The sequence below is a fragment of the Mycteria americana genome, chromosome 6, assembly GCF_035582795.1.
Source record: "Mycteria americana isolate JAX WOST 10 ecotype Jacksonville Zoo and Gardens chromosome 6, USCA_MyAme_1.0, whole genome shotgun sequence".
In the NCBI taxonomy this organism is placed as follows: domain Eukaryota; kingdom Metazoa; phylum Chordata; class Aves; order Ciconiiformes; family Ciconiidae; genus Mycteria; species Mycteria americana.
Window position 1 is genome coordinate 58534863 of NC_134370.1, and position 19134 is coordinate 58553996.

The following is a 19134-nucleotide window of genomic DNA, read 5'->3' on the forward strand; positions in this document are numbered from 1 at the left end:
CTTGCTGATTTTATGATGCATACCAAATGAGAGCGTACAGCCCAGGGCACTCATAAGTATATGCCTTGCCATGAAAATTCTGCATCTTAATATTGCCAAGACTTTGCTCTGGGGTTTCATGCAAAATTAGTTTTTAAGGGCAGTTTAGTAACTTATTGAGATCATCAAGAAGTATTACTTTGTTTTGAGGTGTGAGAATAGCCATAGGCAAGAGTAATTCATTTTAGAACAACTTACTTAGCAGCCATATGCCTGGGTTTCAATCTAAACTTTAATCAGATTTTAACGTTAATTTGCACAACATCAGTTACAGCCTTTCTGCTTTCACATTTAATTTTACCATTTTAATTCATTGATAAGCAGACCCTCCTTTCTTATGGTTTATTGCTCTGCTGTTGCTTTTTAAAATTGCATGCCTTATGTAAGGAAGTTAGTTTTACTTCTGAAAATGAGACATCAAATTCCATTTGAATAATTTCTCAATGCATTTGCTGAATGTCTTATAAGCAATGAGCTTTAAGTCCCTAGCCAAGCTGCTTAAGGAGAACAGTGATGGAAGCTCATCATCAGCAAGGCTCAGGGATTTCACTGGGTACTGCTACTAACATGGAAATTAAATGAGTCAGTTAAACCACCATCTGGGCACCATTTATATCCCCATCATTAGAGGGCCAAAGAGAGAAAACCCAGTTATTTCCGTATCCTGATAGGCTGTCTTGGGCAAAAGCTCTTACGGGGGAAAAAAATAACGTTCCAACAAGGTTCTCTGATTATCATCAGCTGGGAAAAAAGGGACAGTACGGTCCTGACAAGGTTCCAGGTCCAAAACTAGTCTGGTATTTCCACCTAACATCTGGGGACCCTCCGAAGTCTGTATTTTTATCTATACATGGAATGGTTAGCCAAAGGCAGGGAAAACCACCAAGTTTATGTTAACTGAAAATCTGGCCCCAAATATTACAATTATGTTACCTTATGTTATATTACAATGATGTTTTGGTTGAGTCACTATTTTATGCACTTTTCTTCTTAAATGTTAAAATATTTTTTTAAATTAGCATTAAAGCCTTCCCAAGCAGATATTACTCATCGAATAAATATCTGACCCTATTTATCATATACATGTTAACAACATTAATTGTGAAATGCAATAGAAAATCCTGCAAAAATATTCCTTAGGATGCACATGCACTTATCAAATAATTTAAAAACTACTTTAAGAATAATGTGTCTAACTTATTCAATTTAAGAGTTAACAGCTGATTAGAAGTCATATTCCGACACTTCTCAGGCACAAAATTTTCATGGTTTAACAATATCCTTCTATGTAATGGTAGCTGACCAAAAGGAATGACCATTGGGATTTTTTTATACAGACCTGCATACAAAATAGGTGCATGCCTAGTTATAGTAAGAGTTCAGAAATCAATAGGATAAACATGATTTATTAGAGGCTCAAATCACTTTAAGTATCCTACGCTATGTTATATATCATTTATATCTCACACATTATATTGCTGTATCTTAAAGGATTGTGATACCATGGCTATAATTTAAGTAACAAAGAACATTCATTCAGGGATTGGATGTCTATAACCATCCAGTATGAACTGAAGTCAGGAATCTGATCTGGAAGCCAGAAGGTAGAAATACAGCAGATAAATAAATATGTTTGTAGCATTTCTAGATGGATGTCAGTTGTAGGATCCAGGTTTCAATTTGGACGAGCCCTGGTCAATAAATATTGCTACAAGTAATGTATAATCTTCAGTTCCACACTGAAGACCTGTGTACCTTATGGAAACAAGAGAGCTATTGCATAAGCGTTAGCAAGTTCAGATAAAACTAAGAATTGATTCCATGTTTGGCACCAAACTGTAATTATTTCTTTTTTTTTTTCCCAGTGTCTCCCCCTCCGCCCCCCCCCGATACAAATGGGAATAAAAGCAATACAGAGAAAAATGTCATATTATTTCTTCACCTGACTTGAAACAAGAAAGTATTCTGGAACTACAGAGTCAAACTCTTCTTGGTAGTACCAGAAAATATAATGGAAGCAATGGCCACAACTGTAGCTTGGGAGGTCCAGTTTGTACACAAAGAAAAACTTTTTCACTGGGCAGGTAGTCTAGCCCTGGAACATATCCAAAGAGGCTGTGGGATCTTTGTCCATGGAGGTATTCAAGACCCAGCTAGCCAAAGCCATCACTGATTTAATGCTGTGTTGGCAATAGTTCTGCTATGACTGGGAGGCTGAGCTACAGACCTTCAGAAGTCACTTCCAACCAATGTTTCTATGATTCTAAATCATACTAGGCACCTCCTACTCATATAGCTTCTAGCACAGTTTCACAAAGTTAGCAGAAACCTGATCATACAGCTAAAGATTGGAAACATACTCAGACTTCAGAGTCTTACTTAAACTGAAACCCAGTTCACCTATCACTAATCACCTATCACTGATCTTCAGATGTTTGATTATTTCTGTTTAATTATACAATTCTGTGGTATCAGCTAAAAAAAAAAGATTCTAAATTCTCTAAGATTACAGGTCACATGTTAAAGTAAATGGCGTCTAAAAAGTAGTATTTGCATTTTCAAATGTTTGTCTTGCGTTAGAGAAACTACGTTTTGCAGGGAAAGAGGGAGATGAGGAGAGAGTGGGGAAGCACAGCACTTGATAGCTTGGCAAGTAAGGATATAGAAGGCTCGCACTTGGGTCTTGTCTCTCTACCTGATAGACTCTTTGGCCTGGTGCATTATGAAATTATACAGTCAGTCTTTCTCTGATTCAATATTTAATTAACTGATGAAATATAGCAGCATTCTTACAAGAGCTCTGGTTAATGTGTCGATCTCTTCACTTAAACAGCCAGGATGTATATTAAAGGCAGATATAAGCATCCATGCCAAGGGACACTTGTTTGCTCATTCCCTCCAGCCTTTGAAAATCATGACAGCTTCTGGCTAGGGTACTCCTATCAGAAAGAATCACTGCTTGAAGACTGATGGGAACAATTTACTACCATGACATGGATTCCTTGGAAATGTTCTGCAAACTGCAAGTGGTCAGCAAACCATCTTTTCAGTTTATTGCTCTGATTTTGGCCTGAAAATTCAATTTAAAGAGAGAATGATTTGTAGGAATCATGGAACATGAGTAAAATATTTTATCTTCTTATTACTGACAGGTCTTGGAGTAATCATAATTCTTCTCGCCACGATGGTAACCTCAATTACTGGGTTGTCAACTTCTGCAATAGCAACTAATGGGTTTGTCCGTGGAGGTAAAAATCTTAGGGTTACTAATGTTTTCAAGCCCAAAACAGTCTTTTTGTATTATTTTCATATGAGGCAAACCAGAGGGACAATAAACCAAATGGTACATCTAAAGGAACTGGAAGGTAACAATTCTAGCCACCTCTAATCACAATTTATGGCATGTTTGTAATTTTTAATAAATCCCAGATTTCAGTTCAGTCTGTGAAGTACGTTTCAGATGTTCCTGCCTGATGCTGAGCAAGGGATGGCTTCTGGCTTTTCATGGAGTTCTTCTGTTACCTTTCAGCAGGTCTTTCTCACTCAGAGCATTCCAGGTTGGACATCCTTGGACAAACTGAGCATGAGGCATCTCTTCCTCTCATTTTAAAGACTGATGCAGATCAGTGGATATCTTCAATTTAATGCCTTCTTTATAAAATTCCTTACATTTCAGCCACTCCTTGGAAGATGAGTAAATAATTTTGCTGGAAAACTGCATGTCAGGTATTTTATGAAACAAAGTTTTAGTCCATTTCAGAGCGTTGAAGTTATAACTGGTCTTCTCTAACCTCTGCAGAAAGTTCTTACTACATCATTTAAGCAGAACAGGTATTTGAATACACTTGAATATACTTTCTTTTTCGGATCTTTCAGGTCTTGGAATCATAGTTATTGGTCTGAGTGTAGTAGTAACAACATTAACAGGTATCTCCATGTCTGCCATTTGCACTAATGGAGTAGTAAGAGGAGGTAAGTGAATATGATCTCATGAAAAATAAAAAAAACTGCAGATTTGGATTTGAAAAAAAATGGAATTGAGATAACTGTGTTATAAGCAAAGCAATAATAAATAAATATATTTGGAGTGATCTCTCTCAATGGTTCAACAGTAAATTAAAATGTATATAATCTTAAACACTTCCTGACAATAAATATTAAGTGCCAGTGAGATGAGATGAGATGAAATAATTAACTGACAAAGTAATATGGTCCATTTATGGTGATATGCAAAAAAGAGTAAAGATTTACTACATCACTATGCGGGAGCTTTAACAATGTACCACATAATATGATCTTTCATGCTAACATTGGGATAGATCCAAGTGAGTTAGAACCTGTCTGGAAGTGAGGTTCTCTCTGCTCTGTGTTACTATATTATGTATCATGAAAAATTATTTGAAGGTCCAGTTTTGCATGCTAATATGCACTAAAAAGATTTCTGTAATAGAAAGGCATACAGAAAAGTCTGAAGGCAGAACCAGTACAAAGGACATTCCTTTTTTATCAGCGTCCTCTATTAATATAGGGCAAATATGGATTATGTTTGTTAGGCTAAAAGCAGAGATTCCTGCAGTATTATGTGAGAAAAATGAGCAAAACCTGAGTGTTTAGTTGTGCTGAAATAACAATAATTTCTGTCTACAGGTGGAGCATACTATCTTATCTCAAGAAGTCTAGGACCAGAGTTTGGTGGATCTATAGGACTTATCTTTGCTTTTGCGAACGCAGTGGCAGTTGCTATGTACGTAGTTGGATTTGCCGAAACAGTTGTAGAACTTCTTAAGGTAAATGTAGATGTTTCATGTATACAATTAAATTGGTTTGGGTTTTTTTTTTCTTTTGGGAGGGGTGGTGTTTTGGTTTGGGGGTTGTTTGGTGGTTTGTTTTATATATTATATTTATTTAAGTGGTGACCAATTTTAGCTGAGGCTGGGACATCTTTAGCAGGGAAGAAGCTGGCCTGTCTAAACATGCCATAGAGTGCTTCTCCATTATTTCTACCTTATGAATATATTTCATACATTTCTCAAGAAGAATCTGAAAATCAGTAAAGGAACAGACATCTAATTAGACAGCCAAATAACCCCAACTACAAAGAGCCAGCTGGAACATGACATCCAAACACTTGGTCTCACAAATCTCTGAAACTTTGACAGCTCACTGCTTTCTATTTCACCTTGTTGTCTGATCCCACCAGTCGGGCAGAGAAAAACTGGTTCTAATAACATTTCTTACTGCTTTCAGGAGAGTGATACACTGATGGTAGATGAGTCCAATGACATCAGAATAATAGGTACCATAACTGTTGTATGTCTTCTTGGCATCTCTGTTGCTGGCATGGAATGGGAAGCAAAGGTAAACCTTTAAAAGAACATAAAAGCAAGCAGTATATTAGACTACTGTACAGCATTTGTGTGTGAGGAATGCTATGCAACAGGTGGAATTTTCAAAAGCACTCAGTTTAAGTTTACGCTTAATCTTTCTAAAAGCAATAGCAGTTTAATCATTACATTCAATGAAAGCACAATTACTCCATGCTCTTCCTTGAACATACATTTAAAAGGGAAGAGAAAGTTTGTGTTTGTGCAGACAGCTTGATTATATTGATTTTTGTAATTCATGGCATCATTTAGAGCCTTGGGTAAGTGCCCCTTTTGGCCTTATTTTTGATGCAGCTTGACAGAATAAACAGTAAAAACAATATATAGTTTTATCACTGTAGTCTCTCAAGCCCTACTCAGCAGAAGAGCTCTATTTGCTATCCATTCCTTAATCTCTAATGATTTCTGCTACTCCTTCACCTGTAAAAAAAAGTTCAGAATTGAAATTCAAATGGAAATACTTTAGAGGGTGGAATACAGCTACCAAAATCAGGTCCAGAATAGCACCCTTATTTTTACATTCTGCTGTAAGGGAGACTAGAACTACTCGTAAAAGAGATCAGAAAAACAATTAGATAGTATAAGCCTTGAAGTGACAACCCACCATAACTAAACAAATTTTATAATAATATAAAAATGTCTTATACTTGATATTAATGCATTAGCTGTTCCGTTTTGCCTTTTCTTGTAAAGAAACTAACATAAAATTAAATTATAACTATATTTTTCATAACCCCCTTAGTAAAAACTATCTGCTGTTGTCATTAGCTGATTCAGCTATCTTGATTCCTGGTATTTTCGAAAACTACAGAACTTAGTCATCTGTCATAGGGAACACATACAGATAACTTACTATATAGCCATCTCCCAAGTCAATGCAAATTAAAATAATCAGGAAAATCTTTTTGTTTCTATTAATAGGCTCAAGTTATTCTTCTAGTTGTTCTCCTTGTTGCCATTGCAAACTTCTTTATTGGGACAGTCATTCCTACCAACAACGAAAAGAAGGGAAGAGGCTTTTTTAATTACCAAGGCAAGTAACCTTGCTATCTATCATAAAATAATAAGTTGGCATTCTTTTTGGCTTCATACTGAGTTAAGGATTCCACTGAAAAAGGTCACAAGATCAGGATCTTCTGCCCAAGTTTAAGTAAGCTTGCAAACCAAGGGAATTTATTTCATCTTTAATTTTGAGTCTGTCTCTCTGCTGCTGAAGCTGACAGCACAGTTAGCTGCAGCTTGAGTCATTTATATATCAGCAGAGTGCAGACAAACTTTTACACAGAGCTAAATGCAAGTGCTGTAGTGACACTCCTGTCACTTCAATATGGATCTGTAGCTCTGAGATGCAGACAAGCACATCCTACTGGGGACCAGACTAAGGAAATCAAATTCACTTTGCTTATGATGTGAGACAGATTCAAACCCAGTCATCCAGATGTGAAAGACTAGCTTATTCACCTCCTTCATTAAGTAATTTTGGAATAAAATCTTGGTGGTATGTTTAATTTTCACCTATATTTGCAGCATCAATATTTGCAGAAAACTTTGGACCAGACTTCAGAAGTGGAGAAGGATTTTTCTCGGTGTTTGCCATTTTTTTCCCAGCTGCCACTGGCATTCTTGCAGGAGCCAATATCTCAGGAGATCTGAAAGTACGTATTTAATTAACTTCATAATACTAGCTGTAGGCTGAAAAAAGAACAAGAAAACAAATTATGAATCAACACTGTATTCAGTTTTAAATTATGTCTTATTTGGAAGCAAAACTCTCACTTTTAAGTACCTACTTTATTATTTAAAAACATCAGTTCACATTTTCTCTCATGCATTATGGCTATTTACACAAATTACTGCATTCAGATTTGGGTTGCTATATCATTTAAAAGCATGTTTCAATAACCTATAATAATATATCATTAATGGTCCATTAGCAGCACATGTCATAAGATAAATTACATGTGTATCTCTTGATGCTCTTGCAAAATCTCCTAAAACATCATCCCAAAAAGCATACCTGTAAAGCTCATGTTTGTACTTACAAGAATCAGCGGAGACCAGCTTTTTCTATTCAGGGTTATAGGAAGGACAGAGCAAACAGAGCATTTAATGAAAGCAAGTATGTCCCAATCCCATGTCACTACTGCTCCTCAAAGGAAAAGCTGCAGGTTTGCAGCTGTGACAAAAGAAAGGAGTCTGAAGAGGAAGGGAAAGGAGGTCCAGGAGTGCCCAACTGTCTTGCTGTGGCCATTCTGTCAGGTCCCCACTCTCCTCTTACAGTATAGGAGTTGTACAAGATGATATTTCCAGTATCTAAACATACTGGTAAATTAGAGACAGCAATTTCGTTTTGAGTGCCCTCTAGTTTTCATGACTTTGCACAGTGTATTTAATGCAAAGAGTCTTTAAAGCTAAACATAAAGATGAAGTAATTCGAAGCTCAGCAAAGCATTTGGTAAAACTTCTTTAGTAAATGTGGAGCAATGCAATACTTCATAATATTACAAGAAATTCAGAAATGCACCAGGGGTATCCATAACTCAAGTCTTGCAATCTAATACTAAAAAAAAAACCCCCAAAACCTCAAAAAACCAACAACAAAACCCAGACAAAAACCCAAAATAACACCCCCAAAAAACCCAAAACAAAAAAGAAAAAAAGTCACCAAAAAGATGTGGCTCACACCCTGATAACCCCAGCATGTCACATGAAGTTATTTGGCTTTATCATATAGACCCATTGTCTTGTATATCTTAAGGACTCAACCAAAGGTTTGTTATTTCTGTGTTAGCACAATAGTCACAAGTTCACCAGATCCTACCAACCCCGACAGTCATTTCTGTTTCCCTTCCTCACGCTGAGTTGCTTGCCTCATCTCCTTTGTTTTCAGAGGACTGCTTTTGAAGCCAAGCACAGAGAGAAATATGTAGAAACTAAGCCACTAATAGCATCTACGAGATTCCATTTTTAATTAAAAAAACAAAACCCATTGTATTTATGTCCACTGAGACTGAATCAGCCTCACACAATCACCATCCTTTTATCAAACAAAAATAATTCTTTTGCCATATATGGTGCTCTCTATACATGGCAAGCTCCCAAAGCAGCAGCACTTCTTTCATAAGCTATTTGAAAGAATCTGAGCAGACCAAGGGAAGCGGTTCTCCCGTTGGCTCTCTGCAGTTGTTTCAGTCTGGCAATAAGTGGACTTCTATAACCAAGTCCTCCAGGCTGCAGATTCCCCACTGAGCATGTTTAGATGCATTAGACAAGTCTAATTAAATTAACCAGTCTCTCCAGAAATCTAAAAGACAAGCTAAGAAGTATTTAAAAAGTGTAAAATTGACCAAATTTCTTTAGAATTTGTTCCAAACACCTACGTACATGCTTCTGTAACTGCTACACACTCAAGTAGTGGCCTAGTCCAAAGCCTACTTACAGAAACAGTTAGTCTTCCTAGCGACTTCAGTGAGTTTTGGAGCAGGCCCTAAAGTGCTAACATCCTATTAAATATGTGTTTAATTATTGATAAAATTTAAAAGTTGTAAAGCTGGAAGAAGCTTTAATCCTAAGATTTATGGTTATAGTGTTTAGGATTGCAGCATGAGACTCCACAAAAACAGTGACCTAAGACATGCACATCAGAACTGTATAAATTAAAGTTACCATGATCTGAGGACAAAAGGTCTTATGCAGCTGAAGTGACTTTGCAATTATTTTTCAGCTCAATAAATCCTTACCTCATTTAAAAATTATATTAATAATTAACACAGTTAAGTCATTCATCTGTGTTTCACACAACACTCCAGATTTGGATTTTGGTTTCTTTCCCACGCAACAAGAATGGTTATAAAAGTACAAAAGTCTGTGGCTTAAAATGTATTCCACACATCTTTGACTTAAAAAACCTCGCTAAACCAACTTAAGAAGGCAATTTATAAAGAGTGCTTCCTAGCATAAACAAACACACGCTAAATTGTAAGATTAGCTAGTATTAAAATCCCCTTTAAAATTACAATGTACCATGCAGATCTTTGGACCCTTACTTACAGTTGCATGATCGAAGCCAATATTGTTGTAAGCCAGTCTGTAAGCACTATAACCCAGCCTTACTGAATTATCTAAATTAAAAGTCAAAACAGTGAAAGGAAGTAGGTTGTTGTCAAGACACAACTAACAATTAACAGTCGCTAGGCACAAAAGTACTGTATTCTGTACGGGGTGACTATCTGCATCTGTCTTACCAATTAACCAAAAATGGCCCAGCCTTGTCATTCACAGAAGTTTGATGGTTAGTTCAACTCTTTGCCCATTATATCATTAAACTTTAAAATAAAGCCCATTGTAAATGTAATGTAAAAGCCCATCTGCAATGTAAAGAGAGTTTCGAGCTCCCAGAAACGCAGAGCTCAGGACTCTCCTGCTGCCATAAACATGACCTCTGCTCCTGCAGAATATCCTTCACCATGTCCAGGATAGGAGCACTGCACCATAGGACTGCTCCACTATCCACGTGCTGAGACAGGAAATGTTGGTGCAGGTCTAAGTGATAAAAATCTACCCTCTAAAGGTATCCTCATATCACAATATGGCAGGACTCCCTAGCATGCAAATGCAATGAGAGTGCAGCACACGAACTCACAGTGTTTTTTGGTCACTGCTTTGTTTTAAGGATCCACAAAGTGCGATACCCAAAGGAACAATGCTGGCCATTCTGATTACAACAGTTGCTTACATTGGCGTTGCAGTATGTGTAGGTAAGTACAGAACCTCTGCTTCATGTCTTAATTTATACAGTTAAAGTTTGAAAGCCTGGTATGCAAATGAATTATTAACCTCACTGCTTTTTCATCTTGGGGGTTTATTATGTAGAGAGATAGTTGTTTTGATTTTACTGTATGTAAAAACAGTGGGGAAAAAAGCAGCAATCAGCAGAAACAAAAGTCCCTGTTTGGCAGCTGGATTTTTGTATAACTTGTATGGTTACTTTTGCATTTGATTCAGTAACAAAGACCACTAGCATATAGTATCCATGAGCATAGTAAAGATTAAAGGAACCTCTGATCAATCTGCTGATCTTTTGTTCCTCACTCACACTGAAATTTCACATCACTTCTACTTGCTTTCATTAGTCCTACTGAGCACTCAGGAGTAACAGGGTAACACACACATTTTGTGTGTTATATGTCAAAGACAGAAATCAATTGCCTGTCCTAAAGAAGATGCACTACGTGACTAGGTGCTCTACAATATTGGAATGTGAGGTAACAAAACGGACACCAGAGTAAAAAGGAGACCTGTACTGAAGCCATGAACTGTGTTGGAGGAATATGCAATTAAATTCTCATTACAAGGCTACAATAAATCTCTGTTCAAGAAAAAGATTTTTCTTTTTCTATTTTAATAGTACTGTAAGAAAGAGTGTTGTAAATGACACTCTTCCATATGAGCAAATACCTCAATACTGCATGAAAGCCCTGCGGGGTACTCCCTTTTCTGGGAGATGAATCTCAAGCCTTCTTGACTCTTGTGGTCCTTGTACTTTATGCAAAAGGCAGAATACTAGAGTCAAGCTGCAGCTCAGGTTATTGCATTATTTGGATCTAACTTTCCCCTGCAATTAAAGTTGAAATAGTAATTCTTCACTTTCTATTATAAATCTGTGTTAATGCATTGTTCTGTTCTCACAAGCAATAGCTGTATTTCAACTTCAGAGCTATCTACTTTTCAGTGCAATACTTTTTTTTTTTCCTTTCTGTTTGCATATTGGTTTGCTAAATAGATAATGGTTACTTTGGGACTCTCAATAACAATGTTTTTGACATATTTGAAGATCCATATAAACTTACATTTTGGCTGCTGAAGAGGTTGAGATCAGCACTCTTAAGTTAACTCCGTATGTTTCTTCCCATTTCTGGTGGCAAACAAAAAACCACCACATAAATATTAATAAAACCAAAAAGAATATAGGTAATTTCTCCTGTTTAAAGTTTTTCTCACCATATTGGTATCAGTAGGGCTATGACAATTTGAACAGCTGAGGATCTGGGTCTCTAAAGCAATTGTGTGTCCTTGTTAAACAAACAAAAAAAAAGTGTATGCCTAGACCTAAGACCCTCACTAACCTGTTTCCTTTGAATACTGGCATTTGTAAAAGTGATCACAGGCGAACAATATACTTCGGAGTTACTTGATTTATTGTTGATCTCTGTCTGGTTCTCTATTCTCAGAAATATGCTAGTCCTCGTTAGTCAACTGGCTGATTATTTTAAAAGTAACAGAAGTAAATATTTGCTTACAGACAACATGAGAAACTAAGCCACAATAAAGAGAAGTAATCTCTGCCCAACATGAAGCATTGCTCTTTGGGATGAGACTAAGGCAGCAGTTGTACAAAATGTGTGCAGACTAAGAGTCAAAGTGTGGCAAGAACATTCTTCTGATGTCACAAGGAAGGAAAATAATAATATATCATTGTTTCCACAGCCTCCTGTGTTGTACGAGATGCTACTGGGAACATCAATGATACAGTTGTAGCTGGAATGAGCTGCAATGGATCATCTGCCTGCAGCCTAGGCTATGATTTTTCCAGATGCGCAAGTCAGCCATGTGATTATGGGCTGATGAATAATTTTCAGGTTTTAATGAGATAATACATATAATCATAAGCAATACATGAATACATAAGTACAAACATGCAAAACCATTATTTGCTGACAACTAACCGCAACAGGACTTTCATCCACTTTTATCTAAAAAAGTAAAAGACTGTAGGAATAATCAAAGGGAGAAGTCCCCTGCATTCCACATTACCTTCACACTGCCCAACACTAGCCTCCCCAGCACTCTGGTAAGGTCTCTACCTCCTCTTTCAACAAGTACCATGCAGCAGTATATGCTGTGACATCTTCAAACTCAAAATCTAGACTTAACGGAGACCTCAGGAACTCCTGTCAGATAAGCAACTCATCTCACTGCTCTTTACATATGGATGTGATTCTACCTCAGGGGTGCTGTGGTCACTGTTAAAGGTTTGTGCCACAGTACAGAAAATGGAGTTCTGACTTAAAAAAAAAGTATCCAAAAATAGTCGAGTGAAAAATCAAGTGAGAAGTAATGGGGTCTTTCTCCTAGGCCAGAAAGAGACTGTCTGCCATTTTTATTCTTCAAAATAAAGCTCAAGCAAAGCATCAAAGTAAAGCAGTTGTTCTGCAGCCTGACAACCACGGCTCCCAGATGTCTGTTCAGCCCCTGTGCTTCGCGGCCCACGAGAGGAGCTCACCACCCACCTGCACTTGCTTTTCAACTAGCCATTTGTAGCTTTTAAAGTCACTTGCTTTTTTCCCAGCTGGCTCTGCTAAATGACAGGGCTAGGTGACCACCTTAAAAGGGATATGCTATCTCTGTCACAGAGTACTTTTCCTTCCTTTCTTGATCATTTGCCATCCTCACTCCCACCCCAGTTCAGCTGCCCAGACCCAGGGCAACCCCTAAAATCAGTGACCTTCCTACAGCCATAAACAGTTTCACTTCTTGCATTTATCTTTGCCAGACTAAAGTCAGAAAAAAATATGCCTTCATCTGACAAATCTCCAGGATTAACTGGTTTCTTTCAAGGAGTACTTCCTACACACCAGAAAGCATCTGGCAATCACATCTGCCCACTTTATCTTTTAGCTTCCTTGCCTGGTGCTTCCCAACAACCCTTTTGCTTCAGTGGTCTGGTCCCAGAGGCCAGCGCAGCCCCTCTGGGAGGGCTGAGGGAGGCCTGGCGGTGACCATCATCACTGTTTGCAGCACTGCTGTTATGCCAGCGCAATCAGGCACCTTCTCTCTTTTTTAGCCATACTAAATAATTAAGAAAAAAATCCAATCCAAACCAAAGTAAGTGCATCCAACCACATTTTGTCCTTTGGTGCTTTGCCACGCTGTTTCCATTTTCCCTTCTTGCTACAAGCTGGCTTTTTACCCATCAAGTAGAGGCTGTTACTTATAGCAACCAGTTAGTAAAGGAGGTGAGAAGATCTCACAGAGTACTTGTCTCCCTCAGCAGACAGCTGCATACTTGTATAAAAATTTGGCTATGCCTCCACTGCTTTTTACTAAAACAGGAATAATAGTACTTACCTACTTCACAGTATATTGAATTTAGGACTGTGAAAAGCAGAGACACATAGAAACAGAGTACGTAAATAGGTCTGTGACCAAAAAGTGTATCCAAACACAAGCCCGACTATTCTTTTTTCCCTAAAGGTGATGAGCATGGTGTCTGGCTTTGGTCCTCTCATCACAGCTGGCATCTTTTCTGCGACTCTGTCATCAGCTCTGGCATCTCTTGTCAGCGCACCCAAAGTTTTCCAGGTAAAATTAAACTATCCATTTCCTTATACTCTATTTTACTTCAAAGTCATACAATTTAGTTGAACTCTGTGCCAAATATGATAAATATTTAAATAACACTGACACACGTGGGAGGAAGAGGCAGGGAAAACAGTATGCAGAATGTTTTTCAACAGAAATAGGCAGGTCTTACCACCCTCATACAGGGGTGAGCATTTAGGATCATAATGTTCCTTTGGACAGAGCTCAGCTTTGCTGTAGGAGCAGGGGATACACGTGTGCTTGTTATAGATAGCTTCAAGGCTACTTCCAGGACCACGTCTATCTCCTTACAGAAAGCCACCCTGTAAGCACAGGAGTGCCAGGAATATGCACAGGAGCCCTCAGGACCATAAGATTCAGGTGCTGGCAGATGTGCTCAAGCCGGCTGTCCAGAAGCTGTCTGGGCAGCAGCAATGTGGACAGAATGGGAACAGAGGGCACGGGACAGAAAGAGAACCTGTACAACTTACACCAAGCCACTGACTTGTGCTTCAGCTTCCTCCAGTTTAGACTCTATTTAGCTATTCAGTTAATATTTTTTTAAAGCACTGAATAAGTGTTAAATACCTGTGATTCTGTTTTCCTGCTATATAATAATATAGTAGCATATTGGTTTATCACCTTATTTGAAATTTTATGTGCCATAGCAGTAGATGTGCTCGAAGTACTAAGATTTAATTTTTGTTTCGCAAAAGCCTAGTAAGCTGTCACTCACAGACAGTGAACTTCTGATGTAAGAAAGCACTGCTTAATAGAATTAAGTTCTGATTTGTCTACCAGGCTCTTTGCAAGGACAACATCTACAGAGGGCTCCACTTCTTTGCCAAAGGATATGGAAAAAACAACGAGCCCATCAGGGGATATGTTCTCACTTTCGTGATTGCTATGGCATTCATTTTGATTGGTTTGTATATCGTTACACAACTGCTATAATCTCATGTTTTGAAATTATATAAACTGCTATTTTAATACAATAATTAGCTATGGTTAGAAAAATTTCCAGCCAGGTAAGCTCTGACATAAGCCCAAGCACACTCAAAGACCTGGTTGCAATTCCATTATTCTTAAAGAAGGCATAAAGAAACCAAGTGGAACTCCAGTAACATCTCAGCGCCACCATAGCCTCATTTTCAGAGATGCCAAGTAGGTGCAATTCCTGTTCACTCCACTGGAAGAGGGCAGTGCTTAGAACTATATCAAATAATGCAAAGTCACCAACTTTGAAAATGGTTTTCCAGTTTATATTGCACATAGCTCTGAGGTAATTCTGAGATAATTAGGAAACCTACTCTGCCAAGCTTTCCTCACAGTCAGCTCCAAAGCAAATCCCAGTTCACCAGCATTGGTGGTAGAAGATCCCAGCTACCATATTTAGGGTGTGGGGATTTTTAAATTAGTTTTTGCAAGATTTGAAAGTCAAACTCTGTGACACTAAGTAAATGGGAAGTGTAGTAGAGAGAATTCAGATTGCCATTTAAAAAGCAAAACAGTAAGTTTTAACGATAAGTCTTTTGTGAAACACATCTGTCCTCTCAATTATGTATTTAAAATTCTGAAATTTACACCAGATCTACATCATTAAGAGCCAGTCTGTAGAATCAGAGTAACCTTGCATAGCACATAATATTATTAAAATCAGCATCAGCAGACACTACTTAATATGAATGAAGCTATATCAAGGTGGCCTTAAATTAGTACCACAGGAAAATACCCAAGCTCTCCCTAGATGACAAATTCAGACAGTGTCCAGATTTAATGCATCATCAGGAAAAAGCTATCCAACAATCTAGGAAACCGGTGCCTGTGTCATACTTGTGTGTGTGTGTTTTGCAGCTGAATTGAATACCATTGCTCCCATCATCTCCAATTTCTTCCTGGCTTCATACGCTTTGATTAATTTCTCCTGCTTTCATGCCTCATACGCAAAATCTCCAGGTGAGTCTGCATTCACCAGTGATTTAAATGTGGGTTTCATAGCCTGATCTCTGCAAGTTTTTGACTGTATGTCAGAGAAAGCTGCAGTACCTGTAAAATATCTAACCTATGTGATCTGAGGTTTTACTGCTCTCATTGAATATGATGACATTTTATTTATCTCCAAAAGATAAAAATAATGGCTCTAGTCCTTACATTCCCTACAGTTGTACAGGATGAAAGAGACTTCGATGGATCCCAGTGGAGCAGAAATGCTCCTCCTCAGGGTGTTTTTTTCCCCTCACCATCACACAACACGAGTGGATAAAAACCTATGCCAACTCTAGCCACATAAAGTAAGCATGGTATAGTGGGGAGCCAGTATACCCTTCTCCTCCAAATCTACAGTGAAATTTACAGGAAGGCTCATAAGAACAGTAATTGCACTAGAAGTGATACTGCCTGGAAGGGAAGATGTAGAACAAGAACAGGTCCACCAAACAGCATCAGCACAGCTCTGCAGTGGCTAATAGCAGAATTGTAGAGTGAAGCACAATGAGGTCCTGTTCAAGGGTTACTTGAGAGCCCCTCTCTACATTTGTGCAGCAAAGGAACATACTGGCTTTCAGGCTTGTGCATCGCCACAGCAGAATAATTCTCATCGTCTTCATGAATGAAGGGGTGACACCTTATGGACTAAAGTCAATCAGCTGAGCAACACTGTTTTTGACACACAGGAAAGACAATTTCCTGCCGCTGTGAATGAATTATTCAATTTAAGGAGTGAGGAATACATCTTGATTTCCAGTGTGAAGAAACTGCAGTAGTGACATAAATGCCTACATCAACTTCCTTCCTATAGATCTGCATGGTGCCATTTGTTCAGAGGGCAGAAAAGATGAGCACTTCTGCTAATTACCTGCACAGCTGAACAAATGCAGATCTGCTCTACCAGGCCTTGGAGCTGAGTAAAAATTACCTCTATAGACTTCATGTGTAGGCATCTAACTCTACTCTGCCACTACTTAACATTTCAGACAAAACTGCAGCCATTTTTCTTTTCTCATTTCCTCCAGTTAATTTCTGCCAATTCACAGCAATAGACTATAATAATTGCAAGGCTGCAGGAGAGCAAGTTTCTTCACAGCAGGACCTTCCCATTCCCTCATTACAAAGATGATCCAAGATAGGGTTGCTCAGCCTTTCCTTGTATCTTCCATGTTTTTTCCCCTCTCCAAAGTCTGCTCTGTAGAACACCTGGCAGAGACCTGCAAACCATGGAGGTTCACTGCTTGCCTCATCATTTTAATTGCTAGCAGGGGATGGATTCAGTACTGCAGCTGAAAAGCAGCAGGAATAATATCTTTTTAAAGTCAATTACAAATTATTTTATTTTTCTAAAGTGAGGCCAGGCAATTACCAAGTTTAAGACAGGTGCACTTACAGTATTGCGATAAACTCTCCTCTCAGCAAGTGTTTAGCTACCATTAATAAGTTCTATGTATATGCATCAAAAGGACACAGTAGCCAATTACCTGGAGTTACGGGAAAATCCATTTTCAGTTCTGAACCAGTGAGCTTTAATTTGGCAAAAATGCATATAAACAGAATGGCTACTCAAAGCCAGGCTGGACAAAGCAGTAGGAACGGGTTTGCAGTAAAAGGCTTGTAAGACCCCGTACTCTCTACATATAGAAATCTACATTAGCCAGCACCTGGAAGTATCTGTTGATACTCATGATGCCTGAGAATTTGCACATACCACTCCCACTCCTTCTGACAGAGCCTGAAACAAATGGCACATGGGTTTGTATGTGCAAAATCAGTGGATCACCATTTCATCAATATATTTTATGCTCTTCCAATTTCCTCAATTCTCTTTAAACAGGTTGGAGACCTGCATTCAGATATTACAACATGTGGGTGTCACTTTTTGGAGCCCTGTTGTGCTGTGGTGTCATGTTTGTCATCAACTGGTGGGCAGCTCTCATCACTTATGCCATTGAGCTCTTTCTATATATTTATGTAACATACAAGAAACCAGGTAAGGCCACAAAACACTATTATTTTGTGTATATATTATGCAGCCAGACTGGATTTTACAGGAATTAACTCTGCTTACAGAATTAGACATTACTTTTTCTCTGATACCTTTCTTTAGAGGGAAGTCTGGTGCATCCCATTAAATCCCACTTTATATAATATAGAGTAAGATGATAGTCTGGTGAATTTTTGCCTGTTTAACAAGTGTGGTTCAGGGCTTTGTGTAAATGTTCCAGCACACCAGTTTATTCCCACCACATCTTTACGACATTTGGGCTTTTACTTGAGTATCACTCATAATTTTTTTTCCATCCACACACAAAACCTTACCTGAATTTTGCTGTGCTCTCAGCTGACTCCTCTGAGGTCCTCACTCAAAATGTAAACCTGCTGTCCATTATAGAACAAAAATGAAAGCTGAATTACTCATGAACTGATCCTCCTCCAGCAGCTCCCCACAATTCCTCAGTAAATCAAGAAAGATGGGCACACTTTACTGCTGGAAAAAACTGCTTAGCAGGCTCAGCAAATCACAGGAGCTGTCCTCAGAAATCTGTGCGCTAGTACAATACAGCACCAGTAGGAGACCGCACAGTCTGGTTATTCACATCCAGGACAAAACTAACCCAGGTCCAGATCTCATTGCTAACCATCTGAATTACTTCTGCAGTAGAAAAAAATTAATACAAATAAAAGAGGCAAGTTTCCCAGCAGAAGATGTGCTTTCATTGCAGCTAGCTTGGGATAGCAACACCTAGTCTGAGCCTGTGTTATTCTCTTCTGTGTATATTGCTGCACTGTTGTGTGTCCTCCCTATCTGTGCTCTTATACCCACTGGGATGGTCTGTGGTTCTCTTCCTGTAAATATCATCAGCTGTAGGAGAACACACCTGTCACAAGACAGTTTGTCAAAAGCATTTGAGGATTTCTACCCTTTCCTAGTATATTGCCAGTGTCCTTGCTGCAAAGTAGCAGCTCAAAGCTTGGTTAAATTCACTGAAGACACTCTACGAAAGCTATCTATCTCCTGCTCTCTAAGAGAGTGACTTTTGTTCAGCGCTTATTTACCAACAACTGAAGGGTTCAGAAAAGACTAATATCCCTTCGAAAAGATGACCTCTACAGAAATCTCCACTTAGTTGCACTAAGTATTAGCTTTGTATCTTTGCATAACGGGACTTGACCTGCATTCATGTCGATCTCAAAGTGTGGAAAGCTGTTTCTTATCGGTCTCCATCCAAACAGCTGCACAATAACAAGAAAAGAGGTATATGCCAAAATTGGTTTTGGAGAACAATTTTTTACCTATATAGTAGAACAGAGCTAGTTGGAGCTAGCAATGTTCCTTCCTAATGGTTTAATTTGAACTTCC

The 19134-nt window shown here is 38.4% G+C and overlaps 1 protein-coding gene across 2 annotated transcripts in view; it reads left to right on the top strand.

Annotated features, from left to right (window-relative positions):
* The window catches only part of SLC12A1 (solute carrier family 12 member 1), a 49055-nt gene that overhangs the window by 7718 nt on the left and 22203 nt on the right, over window positions 1–19134 (top strand). The window contains exons 4-14 of one of the 2 annotated variants that reach the window (XM_075506073.1): window positions 3192–3287; window positions 4687–4826; window positions 5287–5397; window positions 6345–6456; window positions 6951–7078; window positions 10096–10180; window positions 11910–12061; window positions 13677–13784; window positions 14586–14709; window positions 15639–15740; window positions 17608–17763. In XM_075506073.1, the coding sequence (XP_075362188.1) occupies window positions 3192–3287; window positions 4687–4826; window positions 5287–5397; window positions 6345–6456; window positions 6951–7078; window positions 10096–10180; window positions 11910–12061; window positions 13677–13784; window positions 14586–14709; window positions 15639–15740; window positions 17608–17763 (1314 nt within the window). Of the gene's footprint in view, window positions 1–3191; window positions 3288–3915; window positions 4012–4686; window positions 4827–5286; window positions 5398–6344; window positions 6457–6950; window positions 7079–10095; window positions 10181–11909; window positions 12062–13676; window positions 13785–14585; window positions 14710–15638; window positions 15741–17607; window positions 17764–19134 lie in introns of both variants that reach the window. The other variant, XM_075506074.1, reaches the window with a different exon arrangement.